This window comes from Pan paniscus, chromosome 16 (assembly GCF_029289425.2).
Source record: "Pan paniscus chromosome 16, NHGRI_mPanPan1-v2.0_pri, whole genome shotgun sequence".
Taxonomy (NCBI): Eukaryota; Metazoa; Chordata; class Mammalia; order Primates; family Hominidae; genus Pan; species Pan paniscus.
Genome location: NC_073265.2, coordinates 32,686,270 through 32,703,248, shown reverse-complemented (window position 1 = coordinate 32,703,248; position 16,979 = coordinate 32,686,270). Strand labels below are relative to the sequence as shown.

Genomic DNA, 16,979 nt, shown 5'->3' with positions numbered 1-16,979 from the left:
TATAATAATTAAAAAAAAAAAATTAATGGTTCTTCAGTCTGAAAAGACAGAATGAAAGGTATGAATTGGGTGAGTTTTGCATTTGTTCATCTACTAAAGTTAGAAGAGCACTTTTTTGTTGTTAATAGATTTATTGATTTTAAAAAAAGATACATGCTTGGCCAGTCATGGTGGCGTGCACGCGTAATTCCAGTTACTTAGGAGGCTGAGGCTTGAGAATGACTTGAACTCGGGAGGCGGAGGTTGTAGTAAGCTGAGATTGCACCACTGCACTTTAGCCTGCGCAACAGGGGGAGACCCTGTCTCAAATAAATAAGTAAATAAATAATGCATGCTTAATTTTGAAAAACATTCAAACAATACAAAGTAGAGATTCTGAGTGGGGAGGGTGTGGGGAGAGAGGGAGTTGGAAGGAAAAGAGAGAGTGAGTACAGAGAGGGAGAGAGAGAATTATTTTAAATGTCTCCATTTATAGATAACTTGTCACTGTTAACAGTTTGGAGACCTCTTCAAGTATCTGTCTATGGAGAGCTCCTGTTAAACCTGTAAAAAAGCAAGATGGTACTTGGAAGCCCAATCTTGTTCAACACAGAACAAATATTTGGTGGGTTGATGATGTGAAAAACTGTAAGGAGTTCAGTAAGTCTTTAAATCCATAAGTAATAGTCTGTAATAGTTAATAATGATCAGGGGATCTAGATGTGTTTTAGGCTCTAGCTATAACCTTTATTTGCTTACTTGATAGAATGCCATCTTAATTGGCTATTAATGTCAGAGGCAGACTTTTGGGGTAGACTTCATGCATGATATCGCCTGATATATAAATTCTTACATTTTTAACTAGATGGCTTTTAATAAATTCTTAGGGGTAACCAGTTCTTTTAAGAACAAAGAAGAAAAATGGGTTTAAAACTATAACAGAAAGTTAGGAGAGACCTTCTTAACATTTAGAGTTTTAAATATTGCTTTGGAGTTATTCTCTAAAGTCCTTAAAGGACACATACTCCCACTCAGGTGGTTTCAAAATTAGTATTGAGTTTCCTTTTGTTTCCTCATTCATATCCTTCGTCATTGTTTGGTATGCTGACCTACAACATGATAGCCCATGATTATCTGGAAAAACAAGAAGGGATTTGATAATTTAAAGAATGTAGGATTGCTAAATGTTAGAGAAATAATGGAATATGTGGAAAATTCCGTAAGTTTAAAAGGATAAAATATACCAGCAAATGTATTTTTAAGGATTTGGCAATAATTTGAGTAGATGTGTGGTGTTTTCCAGATGAGGGAACAAAAGCATAGAAATGGGAAACCTTTGGAGGACATTGAATAGAAGCTTTATGAACGTGAATAATTAAAGAAAAACTGGAGATATAGGCTGCTACTAATTAGTTGAATGCTGACTATAGAGTTGGGAATTTGTCTTCTAGTGAAAATCTTGAAGTTTTTTGACCAGGAGCTAACAAAGCCATGTTTTCTAGGAAGGCTGCAGAAAGTGTGCAGAAAGAATGGGGGTTAGGGAGAGTGGGAGACTTTAGGCAGAGGAAGTGATTGATAGGCTATGGTAATAATCCAGGAATGAGGCATTGGAGACCTGAGGAGAGTAGTGGCAGTGCTGTCCCTAGGGCCTGTAAAAGTCTCAATTTTCCATTAGGTTATAGTAATGCAGTTAGATAAATGGTGCTAAAATTACTTTCCATAAGTTTTATGTAATACTGTGCAAAGGAAACCTTGTTACAGGGATATATTTTCAGCGATTAATGCTTGCATATTGCATTTGCATAATATAATATGTCACATAGAAAGGTCTGCTTAAAGATTTCATGCACATTTTCAGAAGTCTGGAATGTATGAGGCTTTGCAAGGTGTTTTTTAAGTTTCTGTATCTCTTCTAAGTTCTTTATTAGAACAACTTGCTTTATAAGGGGCTACCACAGAATGAATGCTTATCTACCTGACCCATTTCTCTTTTCTGTAACTATGGTGGATGTCTGTCAGTTAGATGTAATGTTGAGATTCTTCATCCATACTGTTTACAGGTTTGTTTTTGTTTTGTTTTGTTTTGTTTTGTTTTTTTGAGGCACGGTCTCACTCTGTCATCCAGGCTGTAGTGCAGTGGCACCATCTTGGCTTACTGCAACCTCTGCCTCCCAGGTTCAAGCAGTTCTCCTGCCTCAGCCTCCTGAGTAGCTGGGATTATAGGCACCTGCCACTACACCCAGCTAATTTTTGTATTTTTAGTGGAGACGGGGTTTCATTATTTTGGCCAGGCTGGTCTCGAACTTCTGACCTCAAGTGATCCATCCGCCTTGGTCTCCCAAAGTGTTGGGATTACAGGCATGAGCCATGGTACCTGGCCCCTCTTTACAGTTTCTTTAGCTGAGCATATGTACTTTAATCCTTTATTTCTAAAGACCATTTCTTTTTCTCTTTTTATCTCCTCAGATTACTAATTCATTTTCTCTTGAAACCCCATCTCTACTAAAAATACAAAAAATTAGCTGGGCGTGATGGAGGGCGCCTGTAGTCCCAGCTACTTGGGAGGCTGAGGCAGGAGAATGGCGTGAACCCGGGAGGCGGAGCTGGCAGTGAGCCGAGATCGAGCCACTGCACTCCAGCCTGGGCGACAGAGCCAGACTCCGTCTCAAAAAAAAAAAAAAAGAGATTTTTTTGTTTTGTTTTGTTTTAAAGGAAAAAATTATCACAGTGCTTGCTATTAAAGATAGGAGTGGAAAAAGATGAAAGAAGCAAACTACTTTCATAAGTAGTAGTGTCCAAGTATGCCAGATTATAGTTATTTTGAGCCATCCCAGGAAAGTAAGAAGAAATTTTCATATATTAGTTTTAAGAGGGCAGTCTGGTGCAATTCTTATTTTCTCCCAAATATATCATTTTATAAAAAGAGACAAATTAGGAAATTAGAAAATGTGATTTTTTGACAGTTTTCTAGTTCTGATTAGCAAAAATTTGGAACTGAGACCTAGGTAGAAAGTAGCTTTATGTCTTGACAAATATTTTCTATTTATAATAATTTAATAACTAAAATGTGTACACTGGTGATGCTTATATATGAGGGATTTACTGTTGTGCAGAGATTTAGGTATGAACATTACACTTAGGCCTAGAGTGAATGCTGGTCAGTACTGCTGAACCATGAAACCCTTGGATTTCTATGCTAGAACCAGTCAGTATCTTGAAGTCCTTTAACCCGTGAGATCCTCTGTCATCTCTTTGATTAGATTGTACATTATAAGTATTAACTTCAGACTTTGCTTTGGAGAATCCTACAGACTATTAAGGCTTATAAACAAACTCCTTAGGTTAGCATTGCACAAAATTATGTTGTTCTGATTTGAAACTGTCCAAATTTGTATTGCTAAATATCCCCTGATGTACTGTCTTGGAGATCAAATGTTTGTGTTCCATTTGACTACAGGTTCCTCAGGTCTTGCAGACTTCGGGCTTTCTCTATTTGCCTGTCCTCTGGTTGTCTACTTTGTGTCAGTACTATAGTTGTTGGCTGTGAAGAGAGCAGAGACGATAGAAGGGAGTTCGTCAGGAGGCCTGGTGAGGGTGGTGGCAATGAGACAGAATTTGGGAGCAAAGGAAAAGAGTGATTGAAATATTTCTTGCAGTTCTTATTATTTTTGCTTATTTTATACTTGTTTTTTTTAAATCATTTTTTCTTTCTTTCTTTTTTCTTTTCTTTTTTTTTTTTTTTTCAGAAACCCCATTTCATTTCACTTTGCCTAAAGAAGGTGATATCATCCCACCATTGACTGATGCAACCCCACCTCTTATTGGGCACCTAAAATTGGAGCCCAAGAGACACAGTACTCCTATTGGTGAGTGAATAAAAAGTAATGATATTTAAGGCAGAATTTCTGAGATATCATTCTCTACACAAGTGATATTTTAGATCTGAGGAGTTGGGTCTGGCTGGTAAGGTTGATTTTTGTTTTAGGGAGAATAGGGTTATGAAGTCTGGTTCTGTGATTTTACTACTAGGAGATGAGGGGTAAAGAGAGGAAGGAAAGAAAGGGTGGAGGGAAGTAAGAAAGAAAGAGAATACTTAAAAGAATTTTATCTTATTACTTGCAAGGCAGTAGAATCTGAGTGCTAAGTAGTGATACAGAGCTGTTCTATAAGGATGGAACAGGAAGTAAGGTAGAAGTACTATTTATTCAGTACCTTGGCTAACTAGTCAGTCTGCTGCTTGACAGGGCAAGAAAACTTAGATCCTCCTTCCCTGAAGCAGCCAGTAGTCTTCTACATTAACCTATTTGTTTTCTCTAGTCAGTGCTGGGAGGTAACAATCATGCCGTCTGGAGTCTCCTGCTACCTATGCCTGATGCTGGCAGATGTGGGTTGGCTGAGGGCTCATGCAGCATCCTTTGTCCAGATGCAGAAGTGGAACTGAATCCTGTTGCTCCTCTTAAGACCAGGTGTCAATACTAGTTCGTAGTTGTTGATACTTATGACAGGGATCTATCCTAGGAACCTCCTTCAATCCTGCAGAGCTGTGGAGCCAAACAGGCAAATTGATGACCTTGAATTGCTGTTTTTTGTGTTTGTATTTTAGTGTTCTTTTTTTCTTCCTCCCTGCCTCACTTCTTTCAGGTATTAGCAACTATCCAGAAAGCACCATAGCAACCAGTGATGTCATGTCTGAAAGCATGGTGGAGACCCATGATCCCATACTTGGGAGTGGAAAAGGGGATTCTGGGGCTGCCCCAGACATGGATGATAAATTATGTCTAAGAATGAAACTGGTTAGTCCTGAGACTGAGGCGAGTGAAGAGTCTTTGCAGTTCAACCTGGAAAGTAAGTTTTATGTTAATCTTGGGTAATTAGTAGCTGCAGATCATCTGGGGAGTATTGATTATAATCTAGTTATAATAATTGATACTTCTGTATTTATAAATGTATTTGTAAAGTCTTACACTCATAGATTTAATTCTTTGCTTTTGGCCAGCCTGTCATGTTACTAAAGATACTCTGTTTTATAATCTCCATATTATAGCTTGTTTCTATTAAGTCTGTTCCTATGTAATTGGTTTCCCTATTCAGAAAGACTTCAGAATAGAGTAGAAAACTTTAGGACTGTGGATTCACATTGCAGATTAATGTTGATTCTTTCCCACGTGAATTAGAAGTTGTTTGGTAGGGCTAGAATAAAGAGAAGATACAAGGGAGGGATGCAAAGTAGGGACCAGATGCTGAAAGGCTTTTTACATCATGCTGAGAAGCCGAAGAATTTTAGGCAAGGGAGTAATATGATCAGATTTGCCTTTAAAAAAAAGCATCAGCTGAGTCTTTCAAAACCTTGTGCTTTTGTGCATGATGATTCCTTTCCTTGCATTTCCCATATTCTGTTTTCCTGCCTGGTAAATTCTACCCAGTCTTTAACCAGAAAGTGAGGTCATTGGTAGTGGGGCTGGAGATGAGGGATGAATTTGAGGAGCGAGTAGGCAGAACGATGGTGCCAGGTGAATATGGAAGTAAGGGGGAGGAAAAAAAGAGAGAATGACTCTTCACATATACTGTATGATCTCATTTCCATAATAGTACTCCCAAGTAGGTATCTGCATTTTCATTTTATTGATGAGAAAACAGAGTAAGAGAGGTTTTTAAGTTACATGTCTAAGGTCACAATAATTGGTGCTAGGTGGAGTTGGAATTTGAGTCAGACCTAACTCTGAAGCTTATAATTTTTTCATTTCAGGTAATTTGTAAAAGCTGTTTAAGGGGGATTAGAAGAGGAAGAAATCTCATAAAGGAGATTATAAAGGAACGTTCAGAGAGAAGGAGAACTAGGAGGGTATATGAAGCCATGGAAGCCTATGGGGAGGGGAGTTACAAGAAGATCATGTCAGGCACAGGAGCAAGTTTAGTAAGATGTGTCTGGAAATATACTTTGACTTTGGCGAGGCAATTAGGATCCATTTGGTGACTCTAGCAAGAGCCATTTCAGTGCAGCAGTTGGGGTGGGAGCTATACTGAAAGTAATTGAGGAAGGATGAGGAAGAGGAGATGAGGCTGCAAATGTACTCTCTACTTTTGAGAAGTTTATGTGAGAGAAGAAGAGAAAATATGGTGAGTTAGAGGGAAATGCAGGGTTGAGAGAGGATTTGTTATTTTAGGCTGGGAGAGGCCTGAGCAAGTTTACAGATTTTAACCCATTTATGCCTAGTGTTCCACTATTGGAACGCTAGGCTTGTGGGAGTTATTTATATCCTGCTGCTCAAGGTCATCACCAAGGTCTGATTTTTCACAAAAAAAATTTGCAACCTCCAGCATAAATGGGTTAAGGAAGGATCCAAAAGAGGGAGGCATAGATTAAAGACGAGGGAATTGGGGGAAACAGTTGATGAATTAAGGCCCTGAAGAAGTTGGGAGGGGAAGCTATTGAAGACTACACAGAATAGGGTGGATAAGCAGGACTTCTTCTTCCCTGAGACCAGAGAAAAGTAATTTTAGCTAATACATTTTTAGCTCTTACTGTATGCCAGGTACTTCACATGTATAGCTCATTAAATCTCATAAGAAGCCGATGAACTAGATCCTATTATTATCTTCCTTTTACAGATGAGGAAACTGAGGGCACAGGAAGGTTGAGCGCCTTCCCTAAACATAGCTAGTAAATGGAGTAGCCTGGACACAAATCCAGGAAGTCTGGTTCCAAATCTTTAATGCTGTGGTACTTACTGATTTGAATCTTAGCAACTCAGTAGACTGAGTTAAAGTATTACATGGTTCCATCCTTACTATCATCTTTTCTGGAATAAATAAGGGCTTATTGCCAGGCATGGTGGTTGGTGCGCTCCTATAATCCCAGCAATGCCAGAGGCTGAGGTGGGAGGTGTGCTTAAACCCAGAAGTACAAGACCAGCCTGGGCAACATAGTGAGATCTCATCTCAAAAATAAAAATTTTAAAAAGGGTTTGTCAAGAGAGAGAGTATGTGATAGCCTTAAATCTTACTTTACCTTTGGATCTGAAGTTACAACTAGCGAAGTGTTAAGGATGGTTATATCAGTAAATTTTACTACCTTTCCTAATACCAGGAGCATAGTATCAAGGACTGTATTCAGTGTTACTTACATCATTTCATCGTCACAACAAACTTTTGAGGTTTGTTGTGTTTTTATCTTATAGAGGAGGACACTGAGACTCAAAATGACAAAGTAGTTTACTCCTAGGTTGGACTATTAAGTGCAATAGCCAGGGTGTGAGCCAGGTTTCTATTTAAGAGCCAGGGCTCCAACTGAATTTCAGCTGCCTCCCTGATGGACTGTTTAGATTATGTTGGGTCATGAATATTTTAGAAATAATTAAAAACCATTTAAGGGTTGTTTTCTCTAAGGCTGGTATAAATTATAAATGAACAAATTTTAATCCCTTGAAATTAGTGACATTGTTGTGAGAATATGGGATTTTTTTCAGTATGACCTTTAATCTGTTGCTGCATGTTCTTGAAAATGTCCTTTTTGTTTCTTTTTGTTGTTACTGTTGTTGAGACAGGGCTTCTCCCTGTCACCCAGGCTGGAGTGCAGTGGGGTGATCTCAGCTCACTGCAGCCTCCATCTCCCAGGCTCAAGCGATCCTCCCATCTTAGCCCCCTGAGTAGCTGGGACTACAGGCACGCCACCACCCATGCCTGGTTAATTTTTTTATTTATTATAGAGATGGGGCTTCGCCATGTTAGCCAGGCTGGTGTTGAACTCCTGAGCTCAAGCGATCCTCCTGCCTTGGCCTCTCAAAGTATTGGGATTACATGAGTGAGCCACCGTGCCTGGCCACCCTTTGTTTTTGAAGTGTCTGTCCTAAAGCACTTTGGGAAGAACTTGGGTACCTTCTATTTGTGGGTGCTCTAAAAACTATTTAAAATTAGTTTATCAACCTAAAATATTTTCTACTTATTTTATTAAGTTCTTTTATTTTTAATTTGTTTTTAATATGATATAAATTTTAAAAAGTTTTTGGTTTTTAATTTTGTATTATTACATACTTTTTTAACTTCTTATATGGGCAGAGATGAATTGGGATTCAGAAGTTTAATTTTCATTTAAGAATGTTACTGCTGGCTGGGTGTGGTGGCTCATGCCTGTAATCCCAGCACTTTGGGAGGCTGAGGTGGGTGGATCACCTGAGGTCAGGAGTTCGAGACCAGCCTGGCCAAGATGGTGAAACCCCATCTCTACTAAAAATACAAAAATTAGCCGGACATGGTGGCAGGCACCTGTAATCCCAGCTACTCGGGAGGCTAAGGCAGCAGAATCTCTTGAACCCGAGAGGCGGAGGTTGCAGTGAGCTGAGATCATGCCACTGCACTCCAGCCTGAGCAACAGAGTGAGATTCTATCTCCAAAAAAAAAAAAAAAAAAAGAATATTACTGCTAAGGGCTAGGTGTCGTAGCTTGTATGTGTAATCCCAGCACACTTTGGGAACCTGAGGCGGGTGAATCACCTGAGGTCGGAAGTTTGAGACCAGCCTGGTCAGCATGGTGAAACCCCATCTCTACTAAAAATACAAAAATTAGCTGGGTGTGGTGGTGCACACCTGTAATCCCAGCTACTCAGGAGGGTGAGGCATGAGAATCGCTTGAACCCAGGAGACACAGGTTGCAGCAAGTCGAGATTACGCCGCTGCACTCTAGCCTGGGCAACGGAGTAAGACTCTGTCTCCAAAAAAAAAAAAAAAAAAAAGTTACTCATTGTATTGTATTTCTTGCCAGTCTTATTAGTCTTTTATAGGAAGTTTGAAAGAAAATTGATTGGTGGAAGTGAGAAAAACTTGTACCATTAAATTACAAGAAATAGCCAGCCGGGCGCAGTGGCTCTTGCCTGTAATCCCAGCACTTTGGGAGACCGAGGCGGGCGGATCACGAGGTCAGGAGATTGAGACCATCCTGGCTAACACGGTGAAACCCCGTCTCTACTAAAAATACAAAAAAATTAGCCGGGTGTGGTGGTGGGCACCTGTAGTTTCAGCTGCTGGGGAGGCTGAGGCAGGAGAATGGCATGAACCCGGGAGGCGGAGCTTGCAGTGAGCCGAGATTGTGCCACTGCACTCCAGCCTGGGCGACAGAGTGAGACTCTGTCTCAAAAAAAAAAAAAAAAAAAAAAAAATTAAAAACAAATCTGGCCTGCACTGCAGCCTGGGTGACAGAGCGAGACTGTTGTCTCAAAACAAACAAACAAAAAACAAGAAATCTGGCAGATCACTTGATTTCAGGAGTTTGAGACCAGCTTGGGAAACATGGCAAAACCCTGTCTTTTCTAAAAAATACGAAAAATTAGCTGGACGTGGTGGCGCATGCCTGTAGTCCCAGCTACTCGGGAGGCTGAGGCAGGAGAATCACTTGAACCCAGGCGGCGGAGGTTGCAGTGAGCTGAGATCACACTACTGCCCTCCAGCTTGGGTGATAGAGTGAGACTGTCTCAAAATAAAGAAAGAAATAAATAAAATTACAAGAAATGTTTGTATGTTTATACTTACTAGTTTTACTTATTTTTATTTCTTTTTGTTATTTTTTGCAAATACTAGTAGAGCAGAGTGAAGGTTTAGGTGTGATACTAACTAAATTCTGTTTCTCTTTCCTTTCTCTCCTTGGTTTTGTTTTTATTCAGAGCCTGCAACTGGTGAAAGAAAAAATGGATCTACTGCTGTTGCTGAGTCTGTTGCCAGGTAACCAAAGCTGGATGCTATTTAGAGTTTAATACACAGCTACTGGTGATGAGGGTAGATGGTTTATCAACAAAGGAAAAAAGTTAAAATGAGAAAGTTAAAATGAGACTCTTTCATAAAGGATTTAGCAATGTTTTGAATGGATCATAGACTTTTTAGTTAATACTTTTTTAAGTTCAGTGAAGCTTTTTTCTACACCTAGAACTAAGATAATTGAAATGTCTTTTCTTTTGTTCATGTGAGAGTTCCTTTCCCCCCTTTTTTCTGTTGCTGATACAAGAGTCTCCACAATCTCAGGATTGTTGATCCAATTGATGAGAAAAAGAAGGATTAACAAGAGATAGCTACAGACCTTGTTCCTTCTGCAATCGCATACTCAGCTGCAGCCTCAGGTCATTTTCTCTTCTGCCTGCCAAATTAACTACTATGTTGAGCTGTTATTTTTGCTTTGTCATGGATGTTGTAATGCTTTGAGGACGAGTATGACCCCATACTGAGGTTTTGGTTGGTAAGCTTTGCCATCTGGTGGCTGTGAGAATACAGTTGTTTCAGGCATGAGTCATCCAGCCTGAAAACACTAATAGCAGTTGGTGAAATACAAGCAAGAATTCTTCTTTTATTTTCTTTTTTATTTTTTTGAGACAGAATCTTGCTCTGTTGCCCAGGCTGGAGTGCTGTGATGAGATCATGGCTCACTGTGACCTCAACATCCTGACCTCCAGCTATCCTCCTGCCTCAGCCACCTGAGTAGCTGGGGCTACAGGCATGTACCACTTCATCTGGCTAATTTTTGTATTTTTTGTAGAGATGAGGATTTTACTATGTTGCCCAGGCTGGCCTTGAACTCCTGGGCTCAAGTGATCCGCCTGCCTTGACTTCCCAAAGTGCTAGGATTACAGATGTGAGCTACCATGCCCCACCAAGAATTCTTAAATTAGAGGCTAGGCGGGTACTGTAAATAAGTAAAGTGGCTAGGTACAAGACAGAGTGGTTTTTTTTTTTTTTTTTTTTCGAGACGGAGTCTCACTCTGTCATCCAGGCTGGAGTGCAGTGGCACGATCTCCGCTCACTGCAAGCTCCGCCTCCCGGGTCCACACCATTCTCCTGCCTCAGCCTCCCAAGTAGCTGGGACTACAGGCGCCAGCCACCACGCCTGGCTAATTTTTTTTTTTTGTATTTTTAGTGGAGACGGGGTTTCACCGTGTTAGCCAGGATGGTCTCGATCTCCTGACCTCGTGATCTGCCCGCAAGACAGAGTGTTGAGGACAATGGCAAACTGAATGTATGGTCCATGTGAAAGGGTGTGCCCCACTCAACTCCAGCCAGTAGTTGTCATGTGAGACTGCAAACTTCTTGTTGCCACATCTTTGTTTTTAAAAAGAAATCTGGATTTTTAAAAATAAAATATCAAATAAAAGAGGCCTGTGGACTAAATGTGACCTCACTTGTGAGTTTCTGACCTTTTTCAAAGTCTTTTGATCTGTTCTTAGCTATGTCTTAGAGAGATTAGTTCCTCTTTGGGCTATGGTATATTTAATCTGAAACATAAGTACCGTAGAGTCCTTTTTCATTTGAAGATCCCTTAATGATATATAGTCTTAGAAGTTGAAGAAAGTGGAGTGTGTATCTGGTCCATTTGGCTTTAACAGAATTTTTGGCCAGGAATAAGTTGTTATTAGTCTGTACGTGTGCATATTCAGAGGGAACAGATTATGTTGCTGAAGCTTCTAGAACTCTTAGGGTAGAAAGTAGAGAGGAGAAAATAAGGAAAAACTTTGAGCAGAGGGTTGGAATGGTGGATCCTAGAATGAGATGAAATTTTTGATATTGTTGTGAAGAAATTTTTCTATATAAGAATCTAAATTTAAAAAAATTCGACTTGTTTGCTATTGTGTTCACTCTAACAAATCATCTCAAGTAAGCTCTGTCACAATATTGGAAGTGGTCCTTGGTTCATCTGCATTTAGGTGGAGATTTTTTGTTTGTTTGTTTGTTTGTTTGTTTGAGACAGGGTCTCACTTTGTCAACCAGGCTGCAGTGCAGTGGTGCAATCACAGTTCACTGCAGCCTTGACCTCCCAGGCTCAAGCGATCCTCCTGCCTCAACCCCACAGGGAGCTGGGACTACAGGCACCTGCCACCAGGGGCTAATTTTTGTATTTTTAGTAGAGATGGGGTTTCGTCATGTTGCCCAGGCTAGTCTCTAACTCCTGAAGCTCAAGTGATCCACCTGGCTCGGCCTCCCAAAGTGGTAGGATTACAGGTATAAGCCACCGTGCCCAGCCTACATGAAACTTTTAAGTGTTGTTTGTAACTGTACTCTGTTCAGATTACTTGCTGTCACCTTATTTCTCAATGATTTTACTACAGAAGGTTTCAAGCATATACGAAAGTAGAGAGAGTAGTATAATGGACTGCCATGTATTCATCACCCAGTTCCAAAAATTTCTTATGGCCAGTCTTGATTCATTTATATTTCCAGCACCCCCCTCCCTACTGAATTATTTTGAAGATAATTTCAGCATTATATAATTTTATCTGAAATACTTCAGTGCTGTCTCCAAAAGATAAGGATTCTTATTTTAAACTTAATCGTATTACTATTATCATACTTTAAAAAATTGACAATGGTTCCTTAATATCATAAAATATTCAATGTTCAGATTTCTCTGATTGTCTTATAAATGGTGTTTTACAGTTTGACTCAAGATCTAAATAAGGTCTGCATATTGCATTTGATTATATCTCTTTAAGTCTTTTAAAATACAGAGTACCCCTCCAGTCTTTTTTTTTTTTTTTTGCCTCTTGCTTGCAAATTATTTGTTGAAGGTACAGATTGTTGTATGGTTTTCTACATTCTGGATTTTGCTGATTGCATCTTTATGGTATTTAATACAGTCCTCTGTCCACCTTATTTCCAGTGAATCTTCCTTGAGAATTTTAAATTATGCTAATTCAAAACAAGTATGGAGAATTTGCATTTTGGTGTAAGGTGGTTTGGAGTTTGATATGCAGAGAAAGCATTTTATTTCCTCTGTGCATAAAAGGATAATCTCCAAAAGTACTTTTCTTTTCAAAGTTAACAATATATTGCTTTAATATATTGTCTTAGTCCCCAGAAGACCATGTCTGTGTTGAGCTGTATCTGTGAAGCCAGGCAAGAGAATGAGGCTCGAAGTGAGGATCCTCCCACCACACCCATCAGGTAAGCATTATTTTTATAGAATCTTTTGGGCTCCATTGGTTCACAAAATGGTTAGTGCCCAAATCCTAATATGTACTGTGCTGTGGTTTGAATGTGGCATGTGTTGGAAACTTAACCCCCAGTGCAACAGTGTTGAGAGGTAATTAGTGGTATTGGTATAAAGCTACAGAGGTTGACCACACATACACAAAAAAGAGGTAATTAGGTCGTGGGGGCACTGCCCATATGTATGCATTAAGGCTGTTGCCGTGAGCATGGGTTAATTATAAAAGGCTGAAGGGGCAGTTTGGCCCCCTTTCCACCTTCTTGAATGCACCCTCACCATGTGATGTCTTCCACCGTGTTACGATGCAGCTAGAAGGCCCTTACCAGCTGGCCGTCTAGATGCTAGTGCCATGTCCTTGGACATTTCAGCATTCAGAACCATGAGCCAAATCCTGTAAATCTTTTTCTTTATCAATTTCCCAGTCTGGTGGGAATTCTGTTATAGCAGCAGAAAACAGACTAAGATGTACTGCTACTATTTTGTGAGCTTAAGCTTACCTTATTTTTTTATACCTTGAGGGACTATAATGTATTCTGGATAGATTCATGAGCTGTCATGAGAAATTTTGTTAAATATTTTATAGATACACATTTTTGTCTTTATCTGCCAGTTGTATCAATTTGAAATGACTGACTTCATAAATGTATTTATTAATTTATTTTGAGATAGAGTCTCACTCTGTCACCCAGGCTGGAGTGAAGTGGCGTGAACATGGCTCACTGAAGCCTTTACCTCTTGGGCTTCAGCCTCCCAAGTAGCTAGGACCACAAGCATGCGCCACCATACAGGCTAATTTTTCTATTCTTTGTAGAGATGGCTTCTCACTGTGTTGTCCAGTCTGATTTCAAACTCTTGGGATCAAGCAGTCCTCCCACGTTGGCGTCCAGAAGTGTTAGGAATACAAGTGTGAGCCACCGTGCCCTACGGTGAAAATAATTTATATAATTCCTCATTTCTTAGATTAGTTTTTCTTATTTTGGAAATCATGTTTACTTTTAACAGACTTTTTATTTCTCCTTAGTTTCCCACAGAGCAAAATATGAGATGTTTAACATCCCAAATTTAAAGTTTTTCAGACTTAATGGAATTAATTTTTCCATAATTTCTTTTTCTTTTTAGAGACAGGGTCTCACTCTGTCACCCAGGCTGAGGTGCAGTGGTGCAGTAATAGCTCACGGCAGCCCCAAATTCCTAGGCTCAAGCAATCCTCCTGCCTGAACCCCCTGAGTGGCTAGGACTACAGGCATGTGCTGCCGTGTCTGGCTAATTTTTTTTTTTTTTTCAACTTTTTGTAGAGACAGGGTCTCACTGTGTTGCCCAGGCTGGTCTCAGACTCCTGGGCTCAAGTGATCCTCCTGCCTCGTCTTCCCAACGTGCTAGAATTGCAGATATGAGCAACTGTGCTTAGCCCCATAATTTCTTTACTCCATAATTTCTTAGAACAGTCGTAAGGCAGGAAAAAAGTTTTGAGTTACAGGCCTTTATCTCTATTTAAATAATTAAGGAGGCGGCTGGCCACGGTGGCTCACACCTGTAATCCCAGCACTTGGAGGCCAAAGCATGAGGATTACTTGAGGCCAGGAGTTTGAGATGAGCCTGGGTGACATAGTGAGACCCTATTTCTACCAAGAAAAAAAAGAAAAAAAAAAAAGCCAGATGTGGTGGCATGCGCTTGTGGTCCCAGCTACTTGGAAGACTGAAGTGGGATGATTGGTTGAACCTGGGTGGTCGAGGCTGCAGGGAGCTGTGGTCTCGCCACTGCACTTTAGCCTGGGGAACAGAGTGAGACCATGTCTTAAAAAATAATAATAAATAAATAAATAAATAAATAGTATCTTGTATGGAATATATGATACTTATATTTAGTGTAGAGAAATAAGTAATGGCAGTGGAAAAGGACCTGTATTTTCATTATGAAGTGAGTATCTTTCACCTCTAAAATTCAGTGATTATATAATTAGACAATGTGATAATGTTTTGTCAGTAGGTATATCACTAACAGTGATATAAGTAGCATGATTTAGCCAGGCGCGGTGGTACTTTGGTAGACCGAGGTGGGTGGATGGCCTGAGCTCTGGAGTTGGAGACCAGCCTGGGCATCATGGTGAAACTTCGTCTCTACAAAAAGTACAAAATTAGCCAGGTGTGGTGGTGCATCCCTGTAGTCCCAGCTACCTGGGATGCTGAGGTGGGAGAATGGCTCGAGCCCAGGAGGTGGAGGTTATAGTGAGCCGAGATTGTGCCACTGCACTCCAGCCTGGGCGACAAAGCCAGACTCTGTCTGAAAAAAAAAAAAAAGACTGGATGGGGTGGCTCACACCTGTAATCCCAGCACTTTGAGAGGCTGAGGAGGGGTGACCACTTGAGGCCAGGAGTTAGTGACCAGCCTGGCCAACATGGTAAAACCCTGTCTCTACTAAAAATACAAAAATTAGCCAGGCAGTGTCGTCCACGCTTGTAGTCTCAGCTACTCTGGAGGCTAAGGCATGAGAATCACTTGAACCCTGGAGGAGGAGGTTGCAGTGAGCCAAGATGGTGCCACTGCACTACAGCCTGGCGAGAGAGTGAGAGTTATGTCTTATCCATTAAAAAAAAAAAAAAGTAATAGGTAGCATAATTTCTAAATTTCTATGCTCATTATTGAAAGAAATATTTAAAATAAATATGCCAGTGCATTAAATGGGCATTCTGAATAAGTGTAAGCTTGTTGATATTCTTGGGAATCAGATGATCCTGAAATCATGTGATTTTAAAAGTGGTGTAGTAATGACCCAGCTATTACTAAATTTGTTGATGTCATTGTATTGCCTTGCTTTTTTATTAAAGCGTTTTAAAATAGAGGTGCCAAGATGTTGGTTATATTGTTTAACCTTGGTGGAGCAAAGATCTGGGAATCTAGCTGGATTTGATTCCAGATGCCTCATAAACAGAGCTACACTCAGAATAGAATAGTTAGACATTTGTTAAATATGGAGATGTATTCTTCCCTATTTCAATTTGGATTTTTTTTTTTTTTTTTGAGATGGGGTCTTGGTCTGTGTGTCACCCAGGCTGGAAGTGCAGTAGGGCGATCTTGGCTCACTGCAACCTCCACCTCCCAGGTTCGAGGGATTCTCCTGCCTCAGCCTCCCAAGTAGCTGGGACTACAGGTGTATGCCACCACACATGGCTAATTTTTTTGTATTTTTAGTAGAGACGGGGTTTTGCCATGTTGGCCAGGCAGGTCTCGAACTCCTCACCTCAGGTGATCCACCCGTCTTGGCTTCCCAAAGTGCTGGGATTACTGGTGTGAGCCACTGTGCCCAGCCTAAAATTTACTTTCTTAGCATCAGTTTCTAAGTCTGGCATATAGTGACCAGAGTAGAATTGCATAGCTGGAACTAATGGAGAGGGAGAGAGGTATGGCACTTCTTACAATTTATTGGATTGCTGTAGAAGTAAAATTCCATTCAGGTATTCTAACCTGAATAAACAGCTTCTGAGGTGTCTTAGTCTCTTTGGGCTGCTGCAACAAACTGCCATAGGCTAGATAGCTTATAAACAAAAGAATTTATTTCTCTCATTTCTGGAGGCTGAGAAGTTCTAGATCAATGGCAGATTTGGTGTCTGGTGAGGGCCTGCTTCCTGGTTTGTAGACAGCTGTTCTCACATGGCAGTTGGGGGCAAGAGAGCTCTCTGAGGTCTCTTTTATAAGGGCACTAACCCTATTCATGAGGGCTCTGCCTCTTAATACCATCACCTTGGTGGTTAGGATTTAATGTAAGTCTTGGGGTGGAGGGGACATAGACATTTAGTCTGTAGCATGAGATAAAATTTATAAGCTTGTTTAGGATAGGAAACAACAATAATTGAATTCCTAAAATCGAGTCCTGGCTCTTCTGGCTTTTGAATCCTTTCCTTCTTGCTCAGCCATTGGTATGTTAGATGTCTTAAAGATTTAAATATGAATATTTAGTTGATATTGAAGGTGAACTGAGTCTCTTTAATTGCATTGTCTTATGCATCTAATATTGATTGAGCATCTGCTGTGCTCAATATTT

At 40.2% G+C, this 16,979-nt stretch overlaps 1 protein-coding gene across 4 annotated transcripts in view; it reads left to right on the top strand.

Moving 5' to 3' along the window:
* The window catches only part of TP53BP1 (tumor protein p53 binding protein 1), a 108,029-nt gene that overhangs the window by 59,912 nt on the left and 31,138 nt on the right, over positions 1-16,979 (top strand). For 3 of the 4 annotated variants that reach the window (XR_004666492.3, XM_003805577.7, XM_003805576.6), the window contains exons 13-16: positions 3,726-3,845; positions 4,621-4,824; positions 9,632-9,689; positions 12,801-12,893. Coding sequence is in view for 3 of the 4 variants with exons in the window: in XM_003805577.7 (XP_003805625.1) it covers positions 3,726-3,845; positions 4,621-4,824; positions 9,632-9,689; positions 12,801-12,893 (475 nt within the window). In the remaining variant the exon portion in view is untranslated. The remainder of the gene's footprint in view (positions 1-3,725; positions 3,846-4,620; positions 4,825-9,631; positions 9,690-12,800; positions 12,894-16,979) is intronic. The other variant, XM_034938626.3, reaches the window with a different exon arrangement.